This window comes from Oenanthe melanoleuca, chromosome Z (genome assembly GCF_029582105.1).
Source record: "Oenanthe melanoleuca isolate GR-GAL-2019-014 chromosome Z, OMel1.0, whole genome shotgun sequence".
Taxonomy (NCBI): domain Eukaryota; kingdom Metazoa; phylum Chordata; class Aves; order Passeriformes; family Muscicapidae; genus Oenanthe; species Oenanthe melanoleuca.
The window spans coordinates 8,212,915-8,236,370 of NC_079362.1; the positions used below are offsets into that span (position 1 = coordinate 8,212,915).

Consider the following 23,456-nt stretch of genomic DNA (forward strand, 5'->3'; position numbering starts at 1 on the left):
ATTCCACTGCACAATTAGAAGTATGATTTCATCAGAAAAGACTGCAATTAAAGTCTAAATCTAATTTCTTTCTAAATTCCTAATAATGGAAGTTCCCATGATGGCGACCTAGGTTTTAGGCAAGAAATAGAAATTCCCCTAAGATATACAAAACTCCTATAGAATCCAAATCATCAGAAAAACATTTCCTTTACTTAAAGTAAACAGATTCCTCTCTAGGATTATGTTCTCAAGTAAAACAGATGGGAAAGGGATGACTCCAATTTGATCACCAGCTCCCATAGTGCCTACGTCATCTCAGAGAATACTGCCCAAGTGATATATCAAAAGATTTTCCTTACCAAATGCAACCCTCAAGGCAGAAAAAACCCAGACAAACATAGAATGCAGTTAGTCATCACAGAACAAGATCTGGAATCACCCAAGCTAAAAAACATGGGATTTGATCCTATTAACAAGGAGGGATTCTGTGCAGCACTTGATGCCTCAAATCCTCCCAGATGGCTATTACAGTAAAGCCAATGCATAGAAGCAGCCCAGCTTGCTAAATCATGTTAATGAGAAGACTGAACTGTGTAATATGCCCAAGACTTTGGCTGACTGTGTACTTCACAGAATATTCTGAGTTGGAAGGGACCCTCAAAGATCACCAAGTCCAACTCTTAAGTGAATGGGCCATTATGAGGATCAAAACTACCTTGGTGTTATTAGCACCATGCTCCAACCAGTTGAGCTAAACTCAGGCTCCTGCTCTCTTTCTGATGTTTAGAGCACCAGAATGTTTCTCCAGGCAGAGCTCTGTCAGCGCAGAGGAGTATTTTAAGCAAGATGCTGTTCTGCTGAACTCAAGTTTACCTCAAGGCCTGTTGACATCATGGTGCTGGCATGCTCTGTCAGACATGGAAACCGTAAACGAACACGCTTGCCACGAGTCTTCTTGGATAGAAGCAAGAGGTATGTTGCTGACATGTGGTCATATTTCCACTGTGGGGTCAGGAAGAAAGAAAGAAAAAGTATTTTAATCTCCTCTTTGGAAACACTGCAAGTTTCAAGTTGCAAAGTTCAGCCTTCTGAGTATATCTATGTCTCCACAAGTTTTTCTACCTGATATGCAACCCGAATTACACATTAAGAGTAATTTCAGACTTCAAGTAATTTGCATTACATGCCTGAGATCAAGAAAAAGGCACTCTGTTGGTTGTTCTTTGCAAGTTAGTTTGTAGTTCATGCAGTAGCATGGACATGCTGGAGTAAAGAGCTATATACTGAAGTGCATGCAAATATAATAATTTGATTTATCCAATACTTCAGCCGGAGTATAATTTTTTGGAAGTAACTCCTGCCCATTATTTCCCAAGTGCCAACTTTTTGCATGATTTTCAGTAACTCTGAGTGTGTGAGGAACACAGACACCCCTTCTGACAGGTTTGCAGCATAGCACAGTTAGTTTGAATAACTTACAAAAAGTCTTCCAGTAATGGACTATGCAAATGTCACAAACGTATTTGGAAGGACTTTCCCCTTATTATTATTATTATGATATTATTCTGATTATTTGCTATAAGACAAGGAGAATTAACTCCACAAATCTGTTTTAAGTATCACACACATTTTATAAGTCTGTTTCTGCTACAGTTATGTGGAAAACCCAAGTGTTTTAAAAATCCCAAAACTATTGTCACTGCTAAAAAGAAGCAGAAAATTCAGTTTTAATGAAGAACTCTCAGATTCAGGTAAAACCTGGAGTACACATCACGCTTTAACTCTTTTCAACAGCCCGCGAATGTGATTGCTAACATTTGTACAATGCTTTTCAAATTATTCAGTACAACTTCTGTCATTTGTAGTCAAAAATGACTAAACATACGCACTGTTTTTAAAAATCTGTGAATAGTAACTCAAAAAGGCCCTGTATTTTGTAGACTGCCTGGGTGTTGGTCTGATATTTTTACAATTTTTTCCTTTCCTACTCTTTATTGAACCATTTCAAAGAAGAGTTAACGCAGCAAATGGTATCTGTTGTTCGACTATAAATCTCTACAAGTCTATTCTGATTTTCAGGTTCAGAAGGATTTTACCACAGCAGAAAATAACAGTAAGATTTAGGAAACTTGAAGATCACTATTAAAGGAGAAAAAAAAACCAAGCAAATTTGAACTTCCAGTAGCTTGTAGTTGCAGTAGAGTTCTAGCTAGAGTTGCAGCTAGAGCTCTGCAAGGGCTCCTTAAATCTTAAATGTATGTAAAACGTCATACTTTGGAATATATAAGTACTGGTCTGATAACACAGTACATTTATTTACTCTATTACAGTATTGAATTACTATAAATTACTGACATGAACTTCTTACCTCTGTTATTAATTGCAATGTAGTCTCCCTGCTCTGCCCATGAAATACAGAAAGCTCCGTTACACAGTCTTCATCAAGACGTCCCAGCTGTAAGAACAGAGTGGATATTGAAATGAGAGGTTTTCCATTTGCCCCATAATCCATATCTCACAGTGACACTTTGTGGAAACCCAGTGGACTGAGTCAATGATGATTTTACACCTTGTATTTCAAATGTTTAGCATCACAGCTAAACATTATAGGAACAGACTGAAAAAGTCATGCAACTTCAACAACTTCATAGCCTGGATCCTAGAGCTAATAAATTCAAATAAGCCAACCAAAAGCAGGTAAGATTTTTATTAGAATGGAAGCTATGCTTTCCTCTGCCTATAAGCATCCAAGGCTACAAGCCATGCCCACATCTACCAAAGCCAGCTTGCACTCATGGTGCGATCACAAAGTGTTCTTTACCTAGGGTAGCAGTGGCATCTAGTGGCAATGGGAAGCATTGGCCGTCAACATGCAGGAACTTTCTCAGCACTTTCTGCTGACAGACAGATTATTTTAGTTTTTTCCTCTCCATACTGCCTTCATCTCTCATACAAGTAAAACAAGTGACAGAGAGACATGATGAATAATCTTTCAATGAAATTTGAAATTTTATTCAAATTTTAATCGAGGAAAACATACAAGATAAACCATAACCACATCTAGCATGCCCTTCAGAATATTTGTGTTTTGCACATTAAACAAAGCAGTGATCAAGCAGCCTAGAGAAGGAGCTGGTCATTCATATATGAAAGTACTTCACTTTTTGATGAGAATTCAGTTACTCTGCAGATTCAGCTGCAGAATATGATGAAAACACATCTGAACTTTCTACTCAAGAGAAATTAAGAGCAAGTAATATGTAATAAAAGAATCAGAAAATAAACACAACCATCTCAAAGTTTATCTTGTAACAAATAATTTCATACCACACGCTATGAGGATGGTACTAAGCCAGCAAATATTACATGAAATTATTTAATATCTATCTGACCAGAGTACTTACTGGGTATTTACTTTGCCACTGAACAGCATCAGGAAAACCTTGCATGAGCCAAGGGTGACTTAACAATTGTTGGACTGTAATCCGCTTCTTTGGGTCGACCTGGTGGGCCATAAAAATTAAAGTGATAATCAAATTGTGGAGAAAAAGTGAAGAAACAATTGATCGTCTACACAGAAGGTTTGGGTGGTTAGGGACAAAACCAGAAACCAATACAGTTTCAGAGCTTTACCAAAAAGAAGCTCACACTCAAAGATCTTAGTTGCTAAGAGCAAATACAGAACCTACACTTACAATAGGTCTCCCAGGGATACACAGCATGGGCTAGATTCCTTAGGTGTAGCCCAAAAGTATATTTAGGCTAGAAAAAAGCTTGTTTTTATAGCACATGAAGAACAACCAAACACATGCAGTTTGAAGACTTCGTTAAATCCTGTAAACTTCGTTAATTATTTTTGTAATCAAATATGTGTTTCCCTAAGATGTTTTGGCTGAAGGCAATGGTAATCTTTTCTTCATAAATTTGTAAGATTAAACTGCTTTTTAAACATAGAATGTTTTTTAAATATTTCATTGATGTAATGTTTTGAACAAATACAACAGTACTTTACTTATCTATTAAATAGAAACAATACCTTTACCTGCAACATTTGGTCAAGGAGCATAGTACTGGTAGGAGAGAGCCAGTTCGGAGTACTGTATTTTCCTCTCTGCAAAAAAAAGAAGGGGATTTAGAACTAACACTGAACTTCAAAAGGAGATACTAAATTGCTTGGACAATAGTGACCTCTGTGCTTTGTGAAAAAAAAAGAAGAGCAAGATGATGTGAACTTAGTTTAAAGAATGACTTGCATAAATGTCATGGCAGTACTAAAATCTTAATGCAGTAGCATTAGTAGGAAAATGCCATGTTTGAATCACCAGCTACAGTTTATATCTACTTCACTCGTGTGACACTTCCATCTCCATCCACTTTTGCAGCTAACCTGCTTCTTTCTCCATTGCTTTGGTTTATCATATCAACTCAGTACTGAAGTTCTAGAAGTGCTAGAAGGACTGATATTAGCATTTCGCAATGTGAAGATTCCATGAATTCACTATTTTTCAGACACTAAAAGTACACCATCCTCAGTATTAGGATATTGTTTTTTGAACAGGTTACATCCAATGCTAAACTTACAATCTCATACAGTAGACAGGAGAAAGGTTACAGATGTAGCAAGTGAGATTTTTTCAAATACAATTATTTACTGTTGTTTTTCTTTAATTTTTGATTAGAAGAAAATAAAAACAACTCCCAGATGTGAGGTGTAACAATAGATAGAAACCAAACCAAATTCACCACTGAGAATCATTTATTTCTGAATGAATATTGAGACAAAAATAAAAATTAGTAAAAAGTCATTGTCAAGTAACATAACTATCATTTTGTAATGGCAGTTTTCTTTCTACAAATGCCTTAATAACAAAACAGTTGGTATTATATGCAGCTGTGTTTCTAAGCACAGTATGTATTGCATTGACATCACACATTAAAGACTTTAAATTACATCTTTACAGACACTCCTATTAAGTTATTTAGGAATAGTAAGCTGTTTCACAACACAGCGTTATGATGAAACTAAATAATACAGGTAATCTACATTTTGTTCTTAGTGTATCACTAAAGAACTAAGAGCAATTCTCATCTATTGTACTGTGGACAATATGGATGGTAAATAGGTTGTGATATCTGCCAGGTACTTAAGGTTATACGAGTAGTTAGACCACAGCTCAATTTTTCCAGTCCAAAAGTCAAGCCTCTGATTCACAAATGAAGAGATGTGGAATATTCCAGGGAATTAACACTGCATGTAAGCCATATGATTTTAATTAGATTCAAGCAGCAGATTTGACATAAAGCAACAGGTTTGAGATGAGATTACAATAAATTTCTGGATTTAAAATGTGTGAAACTAAATTCCACAATAGTGGGTGTCCTAATTTGAAACAATTTTCAATTCACAACCACACAAAATTAAAACAAATTCAGAGGGGAAACAGCAAGTATGCATCTTAACACTGACAAAATGATTAGTTTTTGACTGCTTCCAGACTAAGCTTTAAAACCTCATTTGTTGTTTCAGCTCATTTCAATGCATTCCATTGGCAGACACTGTATCGCTCCAAACTCAGTTCATAGTAGTCCCAGGGTGACTTTGTGATGTTGAATTGTATCCCCATTTGTCTGCTGAGCCCAAAAACAAGTTTTGTACCTTTCAAGTTGGATTTGAGAGTGGGGGGTGGGGGGGGAAGGAGAAGCGGTGGAATGTCAGCACCAGCTGTTTCCATAACAGAGATAGGAGTTTCATTGCTTTGCCTCCTGGACTGTGTCGCTGCAGGAGAGCTCTCCTTTGCTTTTAGTTAGTTTTTGACTAACTGAATCAGAGAAGTCCCCTGGAAAGCTTTTTTTCCTTCTTTTCCTGGAATTAATTGAACATGCTCTGGACTGGGGATCCAGGGGAAGCAGCAGGAGCTTGCACCTGTGGCCATCGGGGCCTGGCCTGTGGCATTTTCCAGCACTGGAGGGACTGAGGACAGACTGAGCCGAGCTACCGCCCACACAAGACTTCCTGAGTTTGTTCTCCCTTCAGGGCATCAAGAGGTTTTGTTGTTCGGTATTTTTCATTTTATTTGTGCTTTTCCTGTTGGATAAACAGGTTTTTTCCACTTTTCTCTGAGGAAATTTTTTCGTGAGCTGGTTAGGGGAGGGGTGGTTTGGGTTTGCTTCCTGGGGAGGGGCAGGGGGGGACCTTTGGAGGTTTTCTCCCAAATTTGCCCTACACAGGACAATCGTTCTTGTACATGCTGGACAATGTTAACTACACAAATAATTTTCTATATTCTTAATTAAGGTCTTCATTTCACATCTGAGTTCTCTGCTCAGTGAATGCCTTAAGCAGTTGGATCATTTACCAGGTTCTGCATCCTGATGTAATGAGCACCAAAAATGGTTTTGTCATCCTATGACAGCATGCTTACAAGTGGACATGTTTTCAGTGTACCTTCTCAATATCTATTTTCTGGGTAGACAACACATTTGACACCACAAACAGAGAGGGAAAAGCAGCTGAAGTCTATTGACAACCCAGTTGCTTCCACTTCATAGCAATTTTACTGAGAAATTTCAAGTGCTTGCTAACATTATCTGGACAATACTCCTAATCATATGGTTTAGGCAGTCTTGCAAATAGCAAGGAGTTGGACTTGAGAATCCTTTTTCCTCTCTTCCGACTAAAGATATTCTGTAACTATATGAGTTGGGAAGTCATGTAATTTTGATGGCATCTTATCTAAACAAGATACACACCTTTACATAATCACTTTGTAAATAGTCTTGGCTTATTTTTTCCCTTTTTAAAATGACTTAAAGTTCTCTCCAACAACTCAAACTAAGCTTCCTAGAGATCTTCTGTCAAGGTACTCAAGTATTCTCCAATTCCAGATTAAAAATCCACATTCTTTGATGAAATAATCAGGTCCTTTATAGAACTCAGACTGTTACGCACCCTGAAAACGTCTTCTGTGCAAACCAGTGTCAGTTGTCCCCTTCCAAAGTAGCCCTTGAATACTCTCAAGGAGGGTTTTTTGGTGTTGTTTTAGCCATAACAGACTCTTGGGGAGAGAAGAATAAGATAGACAAATCCAAAGCCATTACTCTACACTGATGTTCATCTTCCCACTCAAAGCAAGCTTTATGAACCAGATTTTTATGGCAGCTGAAAAGTGGCTGGCAGAGGTGCATGTGTGATGAGGAATAACAGCTGTTTAGTCACATCAAGAGGAGTTTACAGGGAAAGAACCAATGACTTAATTATACTATTTACTATTTATTCAACTCTTTTTGGAGGAGGAAAGTATAATAGCAGGTGCAGAATCCCGCTTTTCCTAGACATGAGAATGGCTGACATTCAAGAGTATTTTTAGTAATTTTTATGGAGAAGACAGATAAACATTCAGATATAAAAGTCCAGCCCACTAGCAAGAAAAACTTTTTCTGAAACTCACTTTTCTACTGTATCATAGGCCAAGCTAGAGTACTGCATAGGCTGAGGGAAAACAGAAACAAATCCACAAAATACTGATGAAAAGAGAAGTAAAGCATTACAAAATTCAGCAGATAAGCCTTTTGTTTCTCAAACCAGGAAGCAAAAAATATCTCCCATAATGTTTAATGATTCCTGTTCCTCATGCGTTCTAGTATCATCAATACCTACCATGATCTTCCTGTAGACAGCCATGACGTTATCATCATCAAAGGGGAGGAAGCCACAAAGCAGAGCATACAGCAGTACTCCCATACTCCAAATATCTGCCTAAAAAATATGTGAGAGTTCACAAACCTCATCTGTCTAAAATGGCTTAGAGACTGATCACATTGTCTCCTTTTGGCAAAGCCCATATCCAGCTCGTGGAAAGTAGGTTCCTTAACTCTGGACAGAACAATTATAGTTTAAGTGAAAGCACACAATTTCCAACTCACTGAAACCAGAGCACTAGTAAAACCATTACCCTTTTCCTTAAGTCACCAAATTGCTGCATTACTTACAACTTACATGGATTTCACTTACAAAAAGGAAATAAAATTCACGTGAAGGAATTTTTTACTCAAAAGTATTAGTGATTATGGCAACTGTCAGTACAATCAGCTTTAAAGCACCACTGTTTCTTCTCTGTATAGACATGACAAGATTTAAGTGCCTCATACTGCAACTTCCACCTCAATCATAATGATACAGGAGGTCTGAAAAGCACTGACTTTGTGGAAAACAAAAAAAAAAAAGCAAGACTCAGAGGCCAGGGACAGTGGTACAAAGGAGGTAAAGGACAAAAGACTGACTCTATCCAAGAGCACAGAATTTAAAAAGTTTCAGGAGATTGAAAATGCAGCATTTTGAATGGATTGGCAAGGGTACATACAGACCCCAATGCTCTGTACATAGAATCAAAACTGGAAAAATGCCACTTTGTTCTCTTTAATTTTACTACACTGCACCGTACAAAGAACAAGATTTCATAGGCATACACAAGATACTGAGCCTGCACAGAAATTTGCAACAAGACTTGGATAATTAACAGAGCAAATTGCTGCCTGGAATAATGTGGTAGAAGGCAGTTATTTTTTGTAGAGCAACACCTGGGGCAGTGAAGGATTAGTCAGAGATGATGAAGCCAGGTGCAAAATCTGTGGTCAGAAGCTAATCTAGGCTGTGACTGCTCTCAGTCTCAGAGCTTCTGAGAGCCACTGAGGTAGTGTGACATTGAAGAAAGAGGATATATACCAAAGGAGTATATCTGAATCTCACTACATTTAAACACATGATGCACAGGGAAAAAACCCACCCTAACCCACAATTGTATCGCCTACCTCAGAGCCAATGTATGCTTTGCCCTGAATCAGCTCTGGTGCTGCATAAGCTGGGCTTCCACAGCAGGTGCTCAGATGATAATCAAGGCCACCCTATAACAGGACAAAACTGATGACAAAGAAACATTGGCTCTAACACAAATGGTGTCTTCTAGCAACATCTTAGAGGCCTCAGAGGCTACATTTTCCAATGCTGTTCACCTAAAGTATTGCTTTGGTATAAAATATGCCTTCACCAGGCAAAAACTGTCCAAGACCAAGAGAATCCTATAAATGTTCAGGTCCCAAGCTACTCCTTCACATGTTATCCCAGCACCCTTTTCTGCAACTCCTCCTGTGATAGGAATACTTCCCTTTGTGACCAGAGAGAAAACAGATGGAACTTGGGAATCAGTAATCCAAGAGCTACTGGGCATGAGGCTGGTTGAATGTTTATATCAATATTAAGGCAATAGTTTCATAAACAGCACTAAAATGCTTCCATATTAAAAATGTGTTATTCCTTAGCTTGGGCTTTTTTCTAAGTAGGTCACAGTGAGATGACATTGTACCACCACAATGGTGGTCTAATACTCCAATTTCCTGCAAGGTGCTTTAACTTGACTCAGCTAAAATAATCAGAGGACTTTGGATCAGTAAGATCTTCCTATTAAATTCCTTCTTCACAGCACCCATCTCATATGTGAAGTTGACAAACAGAGCAGCAATGTAGAATCAAATTTAAACTTGTCAAACAACTCAGTACAACCACGTGGATCCAGAGGCTTTGTAAAGGTAAGGGAAATCTATATGATTTGATCTCCACACATAGACAAATCCTACATAAACCATTGAAAATTATTGGGGGCAAACGGACACAAACATAAGCTTTACTTTGTGGCAGTAGATACCCTACATACAAGGTAATTTGTGCCTTATATTGTGATGAAAAATCAAGTGTAACACGAGAAAAACTGATATTTTGCCCAGAAAATGTAAAACTGTCTTACACTATTAAGGCCCTACCAAGCAATTAGCAGTGGGACAACTACACCAACAGCTCAAATTCAGGGCAAGGCTCTGCACTGCACCCTGAATTCATGCCTGCAGTTTTTATGTGTGCACTGTAGCTGATTAAGCTCTGCTATGAGAGCAACTGATACCCTTACCTTTGGCTTTGCACAAAGTCCAAAGTCTATCAGCTTCAGATTATGTTCCTCGTCAATCAGCAAATTTTCCTAGTAAAAGAGAAAGTGGTAATGAATTCTTACATAATGCCAGGTATTCAAGAAACCACATTTTCTTTTACCCTTTTTCTTCTTGCCATTACTAGCCATAACTTACCTAAAGCTCTCCTGTGGAGCTTTTGTCTGTTGTTATATATATCCTATATTCCACATAGGGAATACAAGTTCCTATCTGCTCAGAAAGGCGTAGGGGGATACTAGACACAAAGCAAAAACTGTGAGGCAGCAGCCTGCTCTGGCAGCCAGTGATATCCCAGATGGTGTGAAAAGCAGAGCTGGCAAAGTGGGGGAAGCCACTTGCCCTCTGTTAACCACAGTGAGAACAGCACATTCAGTTTCTGCCCACCCTCTAGCACAGGAAGGACAACAAACTGAGGTAAAGCCCCATTATGGACACCAGCCTGTCCAGGGTGCTGGAGCACTTCTTCCATGAGGAGAGGCTGAGAAAGAGATGGTTTTTCAGCCTGCAGCTTCAGTGGAGACCTCATAGCAGCTTTTTAATTCCTACAAAGGGGGCATAGAGACAGCACTAGCCTCTCCACAGAAGCATGTGGTGGGATGATTACAAGTCAACAAGCACCCGGAGATATTCAAACTGGTACTAAGAAAAAGCTTTTCTCACAAAAAAGGAAGTAAAGAGCTTAACAGGTTTTCCAGTAACATTATGGTGCCTCACCCTAGGGAGAGGTCCAAGATGTGACTGATGAAGAAGTTTGGTCTGACACTGTTTTAAACAGGAGATAAAAGCAGAAGTCACTAGAAGTCCCTTCCCAACAAAGTTATCTCACAATCCTATGAATCCATCAGGTCTCCAGCTACAATCCAAATCCTTCCAAGAGGGACATAGAAGGCTTTGCTTGGAGAGAAGTTTTTTGGAGACAAGGATTTAATGAGTTGTCTAGTAAAATGCTTGTACCCTAAGAATTTGCTTTTCTCAGTTATCAGTGTCTGTGAACATGCAAACTTCTAACCCTTTCAGGAGAAGTGGTCTCAAGGCTTTCATTCCTTAAACACATTCTTAATTCTTGTGGTGACAGCAAAGCCACAAGATCAATCTTGTGGCATATCCCTCCTCCTGCCCAGTCCTCATTTGTTTACTTTGCAGGAGTCACATTTTCCTTTGATTGTCAGAACAGAACAGTTTGCACTGTTACATGGAGGAACCATAACAACTCTCCCTGGGTACAAGCTGGAATAAAGGGGATAGCAAAAATGCCTAACCAACAGTCAAAATCAAATCTGTGTCTGCTCCACTCTCAACTGAAGTACACTATTCTGCTTCTCTTCCAGAGGAAGCTTCTTCCTCAGATACAGCTACGTCCAGCCCAGTTGAGGAACAAAGCAATAAGTATCAATAATACTTTCAGCAAATGTTAACTAAAGAGCTCTAAGAACAGTACAGAGAAGATAACTCATACCAGGTCCCTTAAGAGAAATAAAAGTGGGTCTTCATTATTATTCATGCAAATCTGATTACTGTTCAGACTTACTGGTTTGACATCCCTGTGGGCATATCCCTGACTGTGCACATAAGCAATTGCCGAAACAATCTGCCGAAAAAATATGCGAGCTTCCTCCTCAGAAAGGTGGTCCTTAGCAATTATGTAATCAAACAGCTCTCCTCCAGGACAGTACTGCATGAAAGCAGGAAGAAAAGAACAAATTTGGGATACAGTCATGAAATGTAAATATGAACAAGGGCATTGGACAGGAAGAAGGCGCTATTCTCTTTCCCTCTCTCTGCTTAATCCCAGCAGCACCCAGGCATGTCCCAGGCCAGTGTGCAACAGATCCAAAAAGTCCAAGAGCCCAACTTGCCCAATGCTCTCCACAGCCATATCAGTACCAGCACAGGTGACAGAAGTTGCCCAAGATGTGACAACTTGGTGGCACTTCTCAGGTCCCACATATCCTGCTGGTGCTGTTTTATGGAGTGAGAGGTGGGAATTAAAGTCAATTTCCTTACTTCAAACAGTGAAAAGTGGCTTTTAGAATGAGACAGAACACATTGTCAGCTTCATTTTTAAACTACAGCACATTGGACACACTTATCATTGTCTAAGAAATGTCTCATTTGGACTCTGCTACCACCTACTGCTACAGCTAAACCCAGAGATCTTTGCCATAGCAGAAACATCATTCCTTACCTCTAAAACCATGAATATTTTCTTGGGTGTCTCAATCACGTGATACAACCGGCAAATGTGCTGGTGACTCAAGTCCTTCATGGCATCAATTTCTAATTTAACACGAGGCAAATCATCCTAAAAGATCACAACAGCAAGGTATAAAATTGACAAGTAGTTTGACAGCCTGTACATCACAGTAAGCCTGAACATGAGAACTGCTCAAACTCAAACCAGCACCAGCTCTGTCACTTGTTCACCTGCCCTCCTCACACACTGGTCAGTAAAACCCAAAGATGCAGATGTACAATGCTACTATTCTCATCAGCACTCCACTTGACTTACAATACTTTATTTAGTTATTTAATATTTAAAGCTATAACTGCCTCAGTTTACAGCCAGAGTACATTGCCCTGTCCACATGAGGGCACAGGATTTGTGGTGCCATTAAATTCTTTCAAGACTACAGCATCTACCACTAGCCCACAGTGACAGGTCACACCCATGCTCCTGAGAACTCCACAGAAACAGCACATTACCAGCTCTGAAGTATCTTTTGGATTACCTGTAAAGCAAGCTTGTCCATGATTTTTATTGCAACTTTTTCACCAGTGAGACGATGTTGTGCGAGTTTTACCTTTGCAAACCCACCTGGAATTTAAAACAGAGATGTATAAAGCTCTGCATGGTGAGAAGCTTTCTCACCAAGATCTCAGTTGCCCTGAAGCAACTACTCTACGCACAGTATATAGCATCATTGCTAGAGAAAAAAGAAGTTGCTGCGCTCCCTCCAGTTACACTTCCACAGCTGTGCCCCGCAAAATACACGGAGAAAACATGACCCGCAGACTCTGAAGTAACAGTTAATCTCTCAGCTAAACATCGAGGTGAATGGACTCATCACAAACATTTGTTTGCATTCACAGACTGAGCCCACCTGTGCCGACTGTTCCGTGTAATTCATAGTACTTGAGAATTTCCTCATAGTCGTCTCCGGCCATTCTGCGACCCGCAGGACACGGATAGCTCTTCTCAGCACCTGCAAGTGGAGACCGCAGATTGGGGTCATGCTTTGGGGCACTGGGAGCTACTCAGCAGCAGCCCCCGGGAAGGTAGAGCGGCTGCTGATCCCACAGACCTGTCACGGCTGCCCGGCCGCAGACACGGGAGCGCTGCGGTCTCGAGTCACTGGTCACCTTCGAGTCCCACCCGGTTTCTTGGGGCACTGCCGCCAGGAGTCCCCCAGAGTATGACCCAGTCCCGAGGCAGGGACCCCTCAGCGGAGGAGCCTACAGAGTCCGTTACCGTTCAAATGTCCAGCTTCCGGCCGCCGCGATCGAAACGCCAATCTCCGAGCGCAGCCAAGCCGGAACGGGCGGGGAGCCCGGGCATGCCGGGAGAGAGCGAGAGCGGCTGTTGGCACTGCTGGAGTGGGACGGTGTCTGCTGCCGGCTGGCTGGCTGTTGATGGGGCGGCCTCCGCCGAGACCGGTCCCTCCGGAGCCAGAAAGCAGCGTCTGCCTCTAGCAGAACGCGCGCAGCCGGGGCAGCGGTCGGGCAGGAGCGGGGCCCGCGCCGCAGCGGCTGCGCCGGGCAGAAGATGGCGGCCAGGGCCGTTGCTCCGTGAAGGCCGTGCCTCCTGCCGCTCCCCGCGGGCTTTCACGCCACAGCCCCGGCCGGCCGGCGCTGCCAGTCCCGGCACCGCTCCTGGGCCTCCGGGGCCTGCCTACCCGAGGCACAGTGGCTGTCCGGGCCGGAGCAGTGCCGAGCAGGCGGGAGTCTCCATGGTGAGGCATATGTTTAGATGACCATTAGTAAATAAAAAGTGGATTAGTACAGTATTGCAGCTGTGCTCTGTACACGTGAAGAAACACAAGACAGGTTGTGCCCCCATCTGCCAGCTATTTAATGAGGCAGGAAAAGTGAGGGGGAGAGAGTGGGAAATATGAGTGGAATAACAGCAGGAAACATGAGGGAGAAAGTGTGAGAAACATCGGGGAAAAGAGTGGGAAGTATGAGTGGAAAAATGAGAGGACATCTGAGGAGAGAAAAAATGGCAAGGAAACAGTATGGAGAAAGTGCAAGAAGGGCAGGGTGGGGGGAAGTATGGCAAATATGAGGGGAGAAGGGCAGGAAATAGGAGAAAATTGGGATGCAAAACCATGAACGTTTATCAAAATGTCCACAGCGAAACCAGCCTATGTGGTTCCTTCAGGATTTTCACTGGAGCAGGGCCAGCCATATCTCCAGGGACTAGCCTGGATCTGGCAATAGGGCACTAATCCTCTGTCCATCCGTTTGCTACCATGCGGAGCCACTGAAGAGCCTGTCCAGAGCCTGGAATGCCCTCCTGAAGCACAATGGCTGTTGCTGACAAAAGGCCCACTGCTTGCTGGGGGCATAGGCTTCCATCTGGCAAGGCAAGGCTTGGACTGGTATGTGGCTGTGCAGGCAAAATGCCTATGCCTCTCAAGGAACAGGATTAGAGAGCCCCTTTTTTCTAGAAGAACATAATCTTTTTCTCTTGGGACAGGTTTTTGTCACTTACCTCTTCTCCTTAGGACAGATCCTGGTGAATATGTGTGAGATGAACGATAAGAGCTAGAAACATCCATCCACTCTACTCTTCTTGGTTTTATGTGGTTGCTTTCTCTCTCCTGCTGGCTGGCTGTGTAATTGATCCTAAAACTTGTACACAGAAGAAACATAAAAACTCAAGTGTGTTTAATAAAAAAGATGCTGTTGATGACAAAGTGGTGGTCCATTATTCTCAATAGCTACACAGACAAGGTTAAAAAACTGGCTTCTGTATCTTTGTACATACTGGGCATCATGAAGCTGTCTCAGGGCTCTGGCTCTGGGCAAGGCAGCCACCTTCGTCCCGTGCTTCCACTTTCGCACAGGTGGACCTGAGGCAGATGCAGGTGAAGCACAGGCGGACGTAGGTAGCGCTCCAAGGCAGCCAGAGCCAGAGCCAGTTTTATCTCTCTGTGGAGGCAGGGTGCCAGGGTTTCCCTGCTCTGAGAGCTCACAGAACACTGGGAACATCACAAAGATATAAAGAGACTGGGAGAGGTAAGACTGATCTTTCCACCCCCAGGAACTGCAGGCAGTTCAGGCAGGCAGGAGGAACAGGCAGGAGAAAGAGCCACAGTCAGGAAGCCTCTCTGCTCAGCTTCTCTTGCAAATGAACAGCTTGGCACACAGTGTGTCACTGCCTTACCCACACCAGACTGACACAAGGAAGAGATGGCCCATCTGCCTGCAATACAGGCGGCAGCACTCCTGCACAGAAAAGCTGCCTCTGCCAGCAGAAGCCAGCAGCTGACTTCTTCTGCCAGAGGCAGGAGAACGGCCATCACCAATAGTCAGCAACAGTCACCTACTTCTTGTCCCCATTGCTGAGGGCACTCAGAGTGAGCAGGGCACAGCCACAAATGTTCAGAGTTTGAGGGCTGTACCACACCACCACAAAGCCTTTGTAGCAGATGCGAAGGACAAGAACCAGATCCCTATGCTTGACGTCCCTCACAAGAAATACATGGGAGTAGACAGAGACATGGCCGGCAGCCAGCAGAATGGTGGGCTTGAGCACACACCATGGCTATTTCAACTACACTGGGCAGAGATGCAGGGATATGGCACTGGACAGAGCAGCATCATTAAGTGCACCTGCAGCAGCAGATCTGTTCTGGCACAGCACAAGATTGGAAAAGATCTGAGCATTGTGTCCAAGACAGCCTTCACAGGAGGTGAAGATGAGAAGCGCAGCCTCTGCAGAGTATAGACTGTCCCTGCACAGGAAAGCCAGACAAATTTTCTAGGAGTTTGAAAAAATCAAGAGTCATCAGAGGATGCTAGAGCTTCTGGAACCAAATTTTCCAAACAAGCATGCTGCCTTATCTGAGGAGAAGAAAGAGTGGGAAAATGATTGCTAGCAAGAGCTGTGCCAAGGGAAGACATGAGAAGGACGAAGACCTGTCCCATAATGAAAACAAGAGAGCAAGAACTGTCTGAAAGGGAAAACAACAAAAAGAAAAATCTGTCTCAAGGTGAATACATGAGATAAAGAGTTGGTCCAGTGGGAAGATAACAGTGATAAAGAGCTGCTGTCATAATGGGGATACAACAAGGACAAAGACATGTCCCAAGGGGAAGATGAGAATGATGGAGATGTCCCAAGGCAAATACAGGGGAGATGAAATCTGTCCAGAAGGGAAGAGGACAATAACAAAAAATTTACCTAGCAGGAAGACAACAAAGATGTGTCCCAAGATGAAGATGACTATGACAAATGCATGTTCCAGTAGGAAAATAACTATGACAAAGAGGTCTCCCATGGGAAAGACAATGTCCCAACAGGAATAGGAGAGAGACCAAAGCTGTCCCAAGGAGAAAACCATGTAGACCAAGACTGGTCCCAAGATGAAGACAGCAATATGAAACAACAAATTGTAACTGTGAGAGAAAATGACAAAAAGCTCTCCCAAAGGGAAGCTGACCCAGTTTTCTGGGTTGTACGTCAAAGGTATTTATGGCTGTACATGATCCTTTGGTATGCACTTTCCCATGGGAGAAGAGCTTTTAATCGAGATCAGGAGGGCCCAAGCAGGCCACTGCTTCTACAGTCTGTCAGTTATTTAAAAGGTGAGAAATGTGAGAGGAAAAGGACAAGAAACATGAGGTAAAAAAAGGGAGGGAAATGTGAAGAAGGCTGAAACAGGAGCAGAAAAGTGTGAGAAACATGAGGAAAGAAAAAGGCCTAGAAAATATAGGGGGAAAAGGTTGGGACATGTAAGGAGAAAATTGTGAGAAACATGGGGGAAATTGTGGGAGGATATGAAGAGAAAATGTCAGACAAATGAGTGAAAAAGGGGCATGAAACATGAACCTCGCAGCTCCAGCTCTGGACCCCACTGCAGCCCCAGGCCCTCTAGCTATCATTTAGCCTTGGATGTTGTCAGCATCCACCATCAGTCCGAGACCTGCCCAGCTTCTGTCACCCAGCCCTGGACCCTGCTGCTTCTTCAGCTCCCATTAGGACCCAGTCAGCTCACATCACCGAGCTCTGCAGACTGCAGGCATCTAGTCCCCACCGCTTGGCTCCCAGGCATTCCAAATATCCCAGTGTCCTAGTTTGGACAAACTTAGGGGAAAAAAACCCCAGAAGAGCTCCCCAGGGAATAAACCCCCAATTCTTTATCCCACTAGACTTAAGAAAAAAATACTTCACTCAGGGGGAAAAGTGGAAAAAACCTATTTATTAACACATACAAGGGAAACACTTCCCAGCACAGATCCAGATGCAAAAAAAAAATTTCACCGAGGGAGAAAAAAAGAGACGTGGACGATTCGATCTTCACCAGAAGGACGAGATGCTTCTCTGGCCGGTGTCCAGAGGCAGCCGCAGGGTTCCTCCGGAGCGAGCTGGTGCTGATCCTCGGGAGGTGAGGGGGGGGGGGGGAAGGGAGAGGGGGAGAGAGAGAAAGGGAGAGAGAAAAAGGAAAGAAAAAACAGCCAGCAAGCCTTAAACAACAGCGAGCAGGCAACGAACTACTACCACAGCAGCGAAAAGCCAGCAGCAGCAGCAGCAGCAGCAGCCAGAGCCCCGCGAGCCACCGCAAGAAAAAAAAGAAAAAAAAAAAACCAAGGCCAGTCCACAGAGCCGAGCCCAGGCGGCCCCTCCCCCGGGAGCAGACAGCTTCATGGCCAAGGGGGGCAGGGTGAGGAGTCAGTCAAAACACCAACCCAGGACATTCCACCCCTTATCCCATATCGTGATCATTGACACACGATTGGGATATACACTCATTAAACACAATATGAACACTTCCTCTGACTTGCTCAAACCTTCAACATTTACATATTCCTTCTGTCTCATCCCACAGTCAGATCTCCCTGAGGTACACAGCGGGTTGTTCCATCTTTCTGCATTATCCACCAAGTACATCCAGGTCCTTGAGCAAAGGCAATCCCCCGAATGGGTTTGCCTGTACTCGAGGTAGGATTAATCCATACTGTCTTCCCTAGCAATCCTCTGACATGGGCCGCTGGGACTTTGTCTCCATCTACTGTATTAAGGCACTCAGATTGGGCAGGACCTGCTCGGTTGGTGGAACCTCGAGTGTTGACTAACCAGGTGGCCTTTGCCAAATGCTGCTCCCAATTCTTAAAGGATCCCCCACCCAATGCCTTTAAGGTGGTCTTTAACAATCCATTGTACCTCTCCACTTTACCTGCAGCTGGTGCATGGTAAGGGATGTGGTACACCCACTCAATACCGTGTTCCCTAGCCCAGGTGTTGACAAGGTTATTCTTAAAATGAGTCCCATTGTCTGATTCGATCCTCTCAGGAGTACCATGCCTCCAAAGGACCTGTTTTTCCAGGCCCAGGATGGTGTTGCGGGCAGTGGCGTGAGATACAGGGTAAGTCTCCAACCATCCGGTGGTGGCTTCCACCATGGTCAGCACATAACGTTTACCCTGGCGGGTCTGAGGCAGTGCGATGTAATCAATCTGCCAAACCTCCCCATACCTGTACTTGGACCACCGTCCTCCATACCAGAGGGGCTTCACCCGCTTGGCCTGCTTGATGGCAGCGCAAGTGTCACAATCATGAATAACTTGAGTAATGCTGTCCATGGTTAGATCCACCCCTCGGTCTCGTGCCCACTTGTAGGTAGCATCCCTCCCCTGATGGCCTGAGGCATCATGGGCCCATCGAGCCAGGAACAACTCTCCCTTATGTTTCCAATCTAAATCTATTTCCAACCCCCCTATTTTTGCTGCTTGATCTACTTGATGGTTATTTCGCTGTTCTTCGTTAGCTCTACTTCTGGGGACATGGGCGTCCACATGGCGAACCTTCACGGGTAGCTTGTCTAACCGAGTAGCTATGTCTTTCCACTCTTCTGCAGCCCAGATTGGTCTTCCTCTGCGCTGCCAGTTCGTATCTTTCCATCTCTGCAGCCATCCCCACAAAGCGTTGGCTACCATCCAGGAATCAGTGTAAAGATAGAGCTTTGGCCACCTTTCTCTTTCGGCAATATTCAAAGCCAGTTGGACAGCTTTGAGTTCAGCGAATTGACTAGACCCTCCTTCTCCTTCAGTAGCTTCTGCAACTCGTCGTGTAGGGCTCCATACAGCTGCTTTCCATTTCCGATTTGTCCCTACAATGCGACAGGAACCGTCGGTGAACAGGGCATAACGGATTTCCTCTGCCGGTAGCTGGTTGTAAGGTGGTGCTTCTTCAGCCCGGGTCACTGGTTCTTGTTCCTCGTCTGTCACACCAAAACTTTCTCCCTCTGGCCAGTTGGTAATTATTTCTAAGATCCCTGGGCGATTTAATTTCCCGATCCGGGCGCGCTGCGTAATGAGGGCTATCCACTTGCTCCATGTGGCACTGGTGGCATGGTGGGTGGAGGGAACCTTCCCACTGAACATCCACCCCAGCACTGGCAACCGGGGTGCCAGAAAGAGTTGTGCTTCTGTGCCAATCACCTCTGAAGCAGCTTGGACTCCCTCATAAGCAGCCAGGATTTCCTTTTCTGTCGGGGTATAATTACCTTCAGACCCTCTGTAACTTCTGCTCCAGAATCCCAGGGGTCGGCCTCGGGTCTCACCTGACACCTTCTGCCACAGACTCCAAGACAGACCGTGGTTTCCAGCTGCAGAATAGAGCACATTCTTCACATCTGGCCCCGTCCTGACGGGACCAAGAGCTACTGCATGGGCGATCTCTTGTTTAATCTGGATGAAGGCTTGTTGTTGTTCTGGGCCCCAATGAAAATCATTCTTCTTCCGAGTAACCTGGTAAAGAGGGCTCACAATCTGACTGTACTCGGGGATGTGCATTCTCCAAAAGCCTATAGCACCCAAGAAAGCTTGTGTCTCCTTCTTGTTAGTAGGTGGAGACATAGCTGTGATTTTATTAATAACATCAGTAGGAATCTGACGTCTTCCATCTTGCCACTTCACTCCTAGGAACTGTATCTCACGAGCAGGTCCCTTAACTTTATTCTTTTTGATGGCAAAACCGGCTTCCAGGAGAATTCGGATAATTTCCTTTCCTTTCTCAAACACTTCTTCTGCTGTGTTTCCCCACACAATGATGTCATCGATGTACTGCAAATGTTCTGGAGCCTCACCCTTTTCCAGTGCAGCCTGGATCAGCCCATGGCAGATGGTGGGGCTGTGTTTCCACCCCTGGGGCAGTCGGTTCCAGGTGTACTGCACGCCCCTCCAGGTGAAAGCAAACTGCGGCCTGCACTCTGCTGCCAAAGGAATGGAGAAAAACGCATTGGCGATGTCAATGGTGGCATACCACCTTGCTGCCTTGGACTCCAGCTCGTACTGCAGCTCCAGCATGTCCGGCACGGCAGCGCTCAGCGGTGGGGTGACTTCATTCAATGCACGGTAGTCTACTGTCAATCTCCATTCTCCTTCAGACTTGCGCACAGGCCAGATGGGACTGTTGAAGGGTGAGTGGGTTTTGCTCACCACCCCTTGGCGCTCCAGCTCCCGGATCATCTCATGGATCGGGATCACAGCATCCCGAGTTGTCCTATATTGCCGGCGATGTACTATTGAAGTGGCAATCGGTACTCTCTGCTCCTCTACCCTCAGGAGTCCCACGGCAATTGGATTCTCACATAGTCCGGGCAGGGTGTTCAATTGCTGGATTCTCTCTGCCATCACAGCCGCTATCCCAAATGCCCACTTGAAGCCTTTTGGGTCCTTAAAATACCCGCTTCGAAGGAAATCTATTCCCAAAATACACGGGGCCTCTGGGCCAGTCACAATCGAGTATCTCTTCCACTCTCCTCCAGTTAGACTCACTTCCGCTTCCACTATGGTAAAGTCCTGTGATCCACCTGTTACACCAGCAATAGAAACGGTCTCTTTTCCGACACATTTTGATGGAAATATAGTACATTGCGATCCAGTGTCCACTAAAGCTTTATACTTCTGTGGTTTCAATGTGCCAGGCCACCGAATCCACACGGTCCAAAACACTCGGTTTTCCCTGGCCTCACCCTGGCTAGAGGCAGGGTCTCCCTAAGCCTGTTTATCCTTTTTTGACGGGGGCATAGGTCTTAGAAGTTCCTTCAAGTGAATCAGACATGTCGTCATCATCCTCCTCATACGTGGCACTGTGATTCCGGGCGACTGGAGCTGCTCTCTTTCTGATGGAACCTTCTTGTTGAGCCTTGTCTTCCTTCAAATCACGCACTCGTCGTGCCAGAACGGCTGTGGGCTTTCCATCCCACCTCTTCATGTTTTCTCCGCAGTCACGCAAGAAAAACCACAACTCCGCACGTGGGGTGTACCTTCTCTCCTCAGCAGAGGAGCGTCTGCGTTGACTGCCAGGACGTCCGATTTGCACAGCTGAGATTTGGAGGAGATCCTCCTTGATTTCCTCTCTCAGCTTCTTATGGTTTTCCTCCAACTTATCCTCCAAGTTCTGTAAACGTGTTTCTACGGCTGCAATCCTGGCATGCGTTGGGCCATGCACAGCATCAGCGTACGCCCGAAGCTTCTTTGCCATATCAAGCACTGTCTCGTATATGTCTTCTCGTTTCATGATTGCAAGAGCTGAGGCATATTCAGATGGTCCAAGCCTCACAAGCTTCCTCCACATAATCGGTGTGCATGGTACCAGATCTGGATTTCTAGTTGTTACGTCATCTGAGAAAATAATTTCTGTCACCGCCATCTCTCTCAAACGTTGGACTCCCTGCTCGATGGTTTTCCATTTGGTCTGCTGCATGTACAGGTCATCAGCGCAGAGATATCTTTGTGCCACACTGTCCAATACACGTGACCAGAGGCTCTGAGGATTAGCTCCCCTCATCATACCTTGATCGATGACTGGATCTTGAGACAGGGATCCCAAATGTCTCGCTTCCGTGCCATCCAGGATGGTTGCCTCACCAGCCGCATCCCAAAGCCGAACTAGCCAACTAATTATGGATTCATCAGGTCGCCTTGTATAGTCTTTTCTTAGACCACGAAGATCTTTCAGAGAAAGGGACTCATTATTAGTTTCTGATCTCCCATCAGTCACTTTAGCTTCAGATTTTACATCAGGGGGAGTTGAAGGTCCTTCTCCTGCATCCTCCTCATCCTCATCCTCCCCCGGCCGATCTGTTTTCTTTGTGCACTTTCTACTCCTGGTACTGGTAGCCACAGCCATAGGTTGAGGCTTGCTGTCTAATTTTGCCCCTGTCCTGGAGCCTGAGGAGTTAACTGCAGTCTGAGTAACTGGAATAGTGGCTACGTTATCTCCCTGTTCCCTCTCCTTTGTTTGTTGTCCTGTACTATCTAACAGGGTTCGATAAGCGTACGCCAGAGCCCAGCTCACTGCAGTGATTTTCTTTTCCTTAGAATTGTCCTGACACTTTTCTTTTAAGTACTTTGCAATCTTGACTGGGTCTTGAATTTGTTCAGATGAAAAATCCCAGATTATAGGTTCAGAAAACTCTTTTAGAATTTGGCCCAGTTCCTCCCATTTGCCACACCACTCAGAATTCTTCCCACTCTGCTTTGCTACCAAATCAGGGGTTGTAACACCTTCATCCCTAGAAATCTCAGCTTTCATTCTGTATAAACTGCAGACAGTATAGAAAAAACTTACTAAATTAAATACCAGAAAGATGGTTTCCTTTACACTCAGGGAGAGCTGAACATTTTCTAACAGAGATGTAAATAATTCAGGGGAGAAGAAGGAAAATAAAGGCAAGAAATCCTCTTTGCTTGCTTCTCCTCTAATGAATTGAGTGCACAACACAAACCACGACTTGTACATCCCTGAAGTGGATTCTAACACCTTCATAAACTTCTGGCAGATCATAACAACCAAGCCTAGCCCAATGAGTATTTTGGTTAATACCCCTTTCATGAAAAAACTACGTGCTAGAGACAACACTGGGGCTATCTCTGAGTAAGAGAACAGGCCCAAAGACCACAGGGGTATTAAGATTTCAAAAAACTCTAAAGAGCAAACATACAGACAGGCTTCCAATCCAAAAGACATCATGGCTTCAAAAAACATACTGATATCAATACAAGCAAATTAAAAACAAGATGTTATTAAAGTTTTTTCCACTTTCTCCTTCCCCGTACGGGCCACCAAATAAGAAATGTCCTAGTTTGGACAAACTTAGGGGAAAAAAACCCCAGAAGAGCTCCCCAGGGAATAAACCCCCAATTCTTTATCCCACTAGACTTAAGAAAAAAATACTTCACTCAGGGGGAAAAGTGGAAAAAACCTATTTATTAACACATACAAGGGAAACACTTCCCAGCACAGATCC

General features: G+C 44.0%; 1 protein-coding gene across 2 annotated transcripts in view; it reads right to left on the reverse strand.

The window, feature by feature from the left end:
- MELK (maternal embryonic leucine zipper kinase) overlaps positions 1-13,661 on the reverse strand; it is a 41,445-nt gene extending 27,784 nt beyond the window's left edge. The window contains exons 1-12 of one of the 2 annotated variants that reach the window (XM_056513025.1): positions 13,448-13,661; positions 13,080-13,181; positions 12,708-12,793; positions 12,164-12,280; positions 11,507-11,650; positions 9,939-10,007; positions 8,791-8,883; positions 7,640-7,738; positions 4,025-4,093; positions 3,387-3,485; positions 2,351-2,437; positions 856-984 (exon numbers count right to left, since the gene is read on the reverse strand). In XM_056513025.1, coding sequence (XP_056369000.1) covers positions 856-984; positions 2,351-2,437; positions 3,387-3,485; positions 4,025-4,093; positions 7,640-7,738; positions 8,791-8,883; positions 9,939-10,007; positions 11,507-11,650; positions 12,164-12,280; positions 12,708-12,793; positions 13,080-13,143 — 1,056 coding nt within the window. In that variant the 5' untranslated portion in view covers positions 13,144-13,181; positions 13,448-13,661. Of the gene's footprint in view, positions 1-855; positions 985-2,350; positions 2,438-3,386; positions 3,486-4,024; positions 4,094-7,639; positions 7,739-8,790; positions 8,884-9,938; positions 10,008-11,506; positions 11,651-12,163; positions 12,281-12,707; positions 12,794-13,079; positions 13,182-13,280 lie in introns of both variants that reach the window. The other variant, XM_056513024.1, reaches the window with a different exon arrangement.
- Between the last annotated feature and the right edge of the window lie 9,795 nt (positions 13,662-23,456).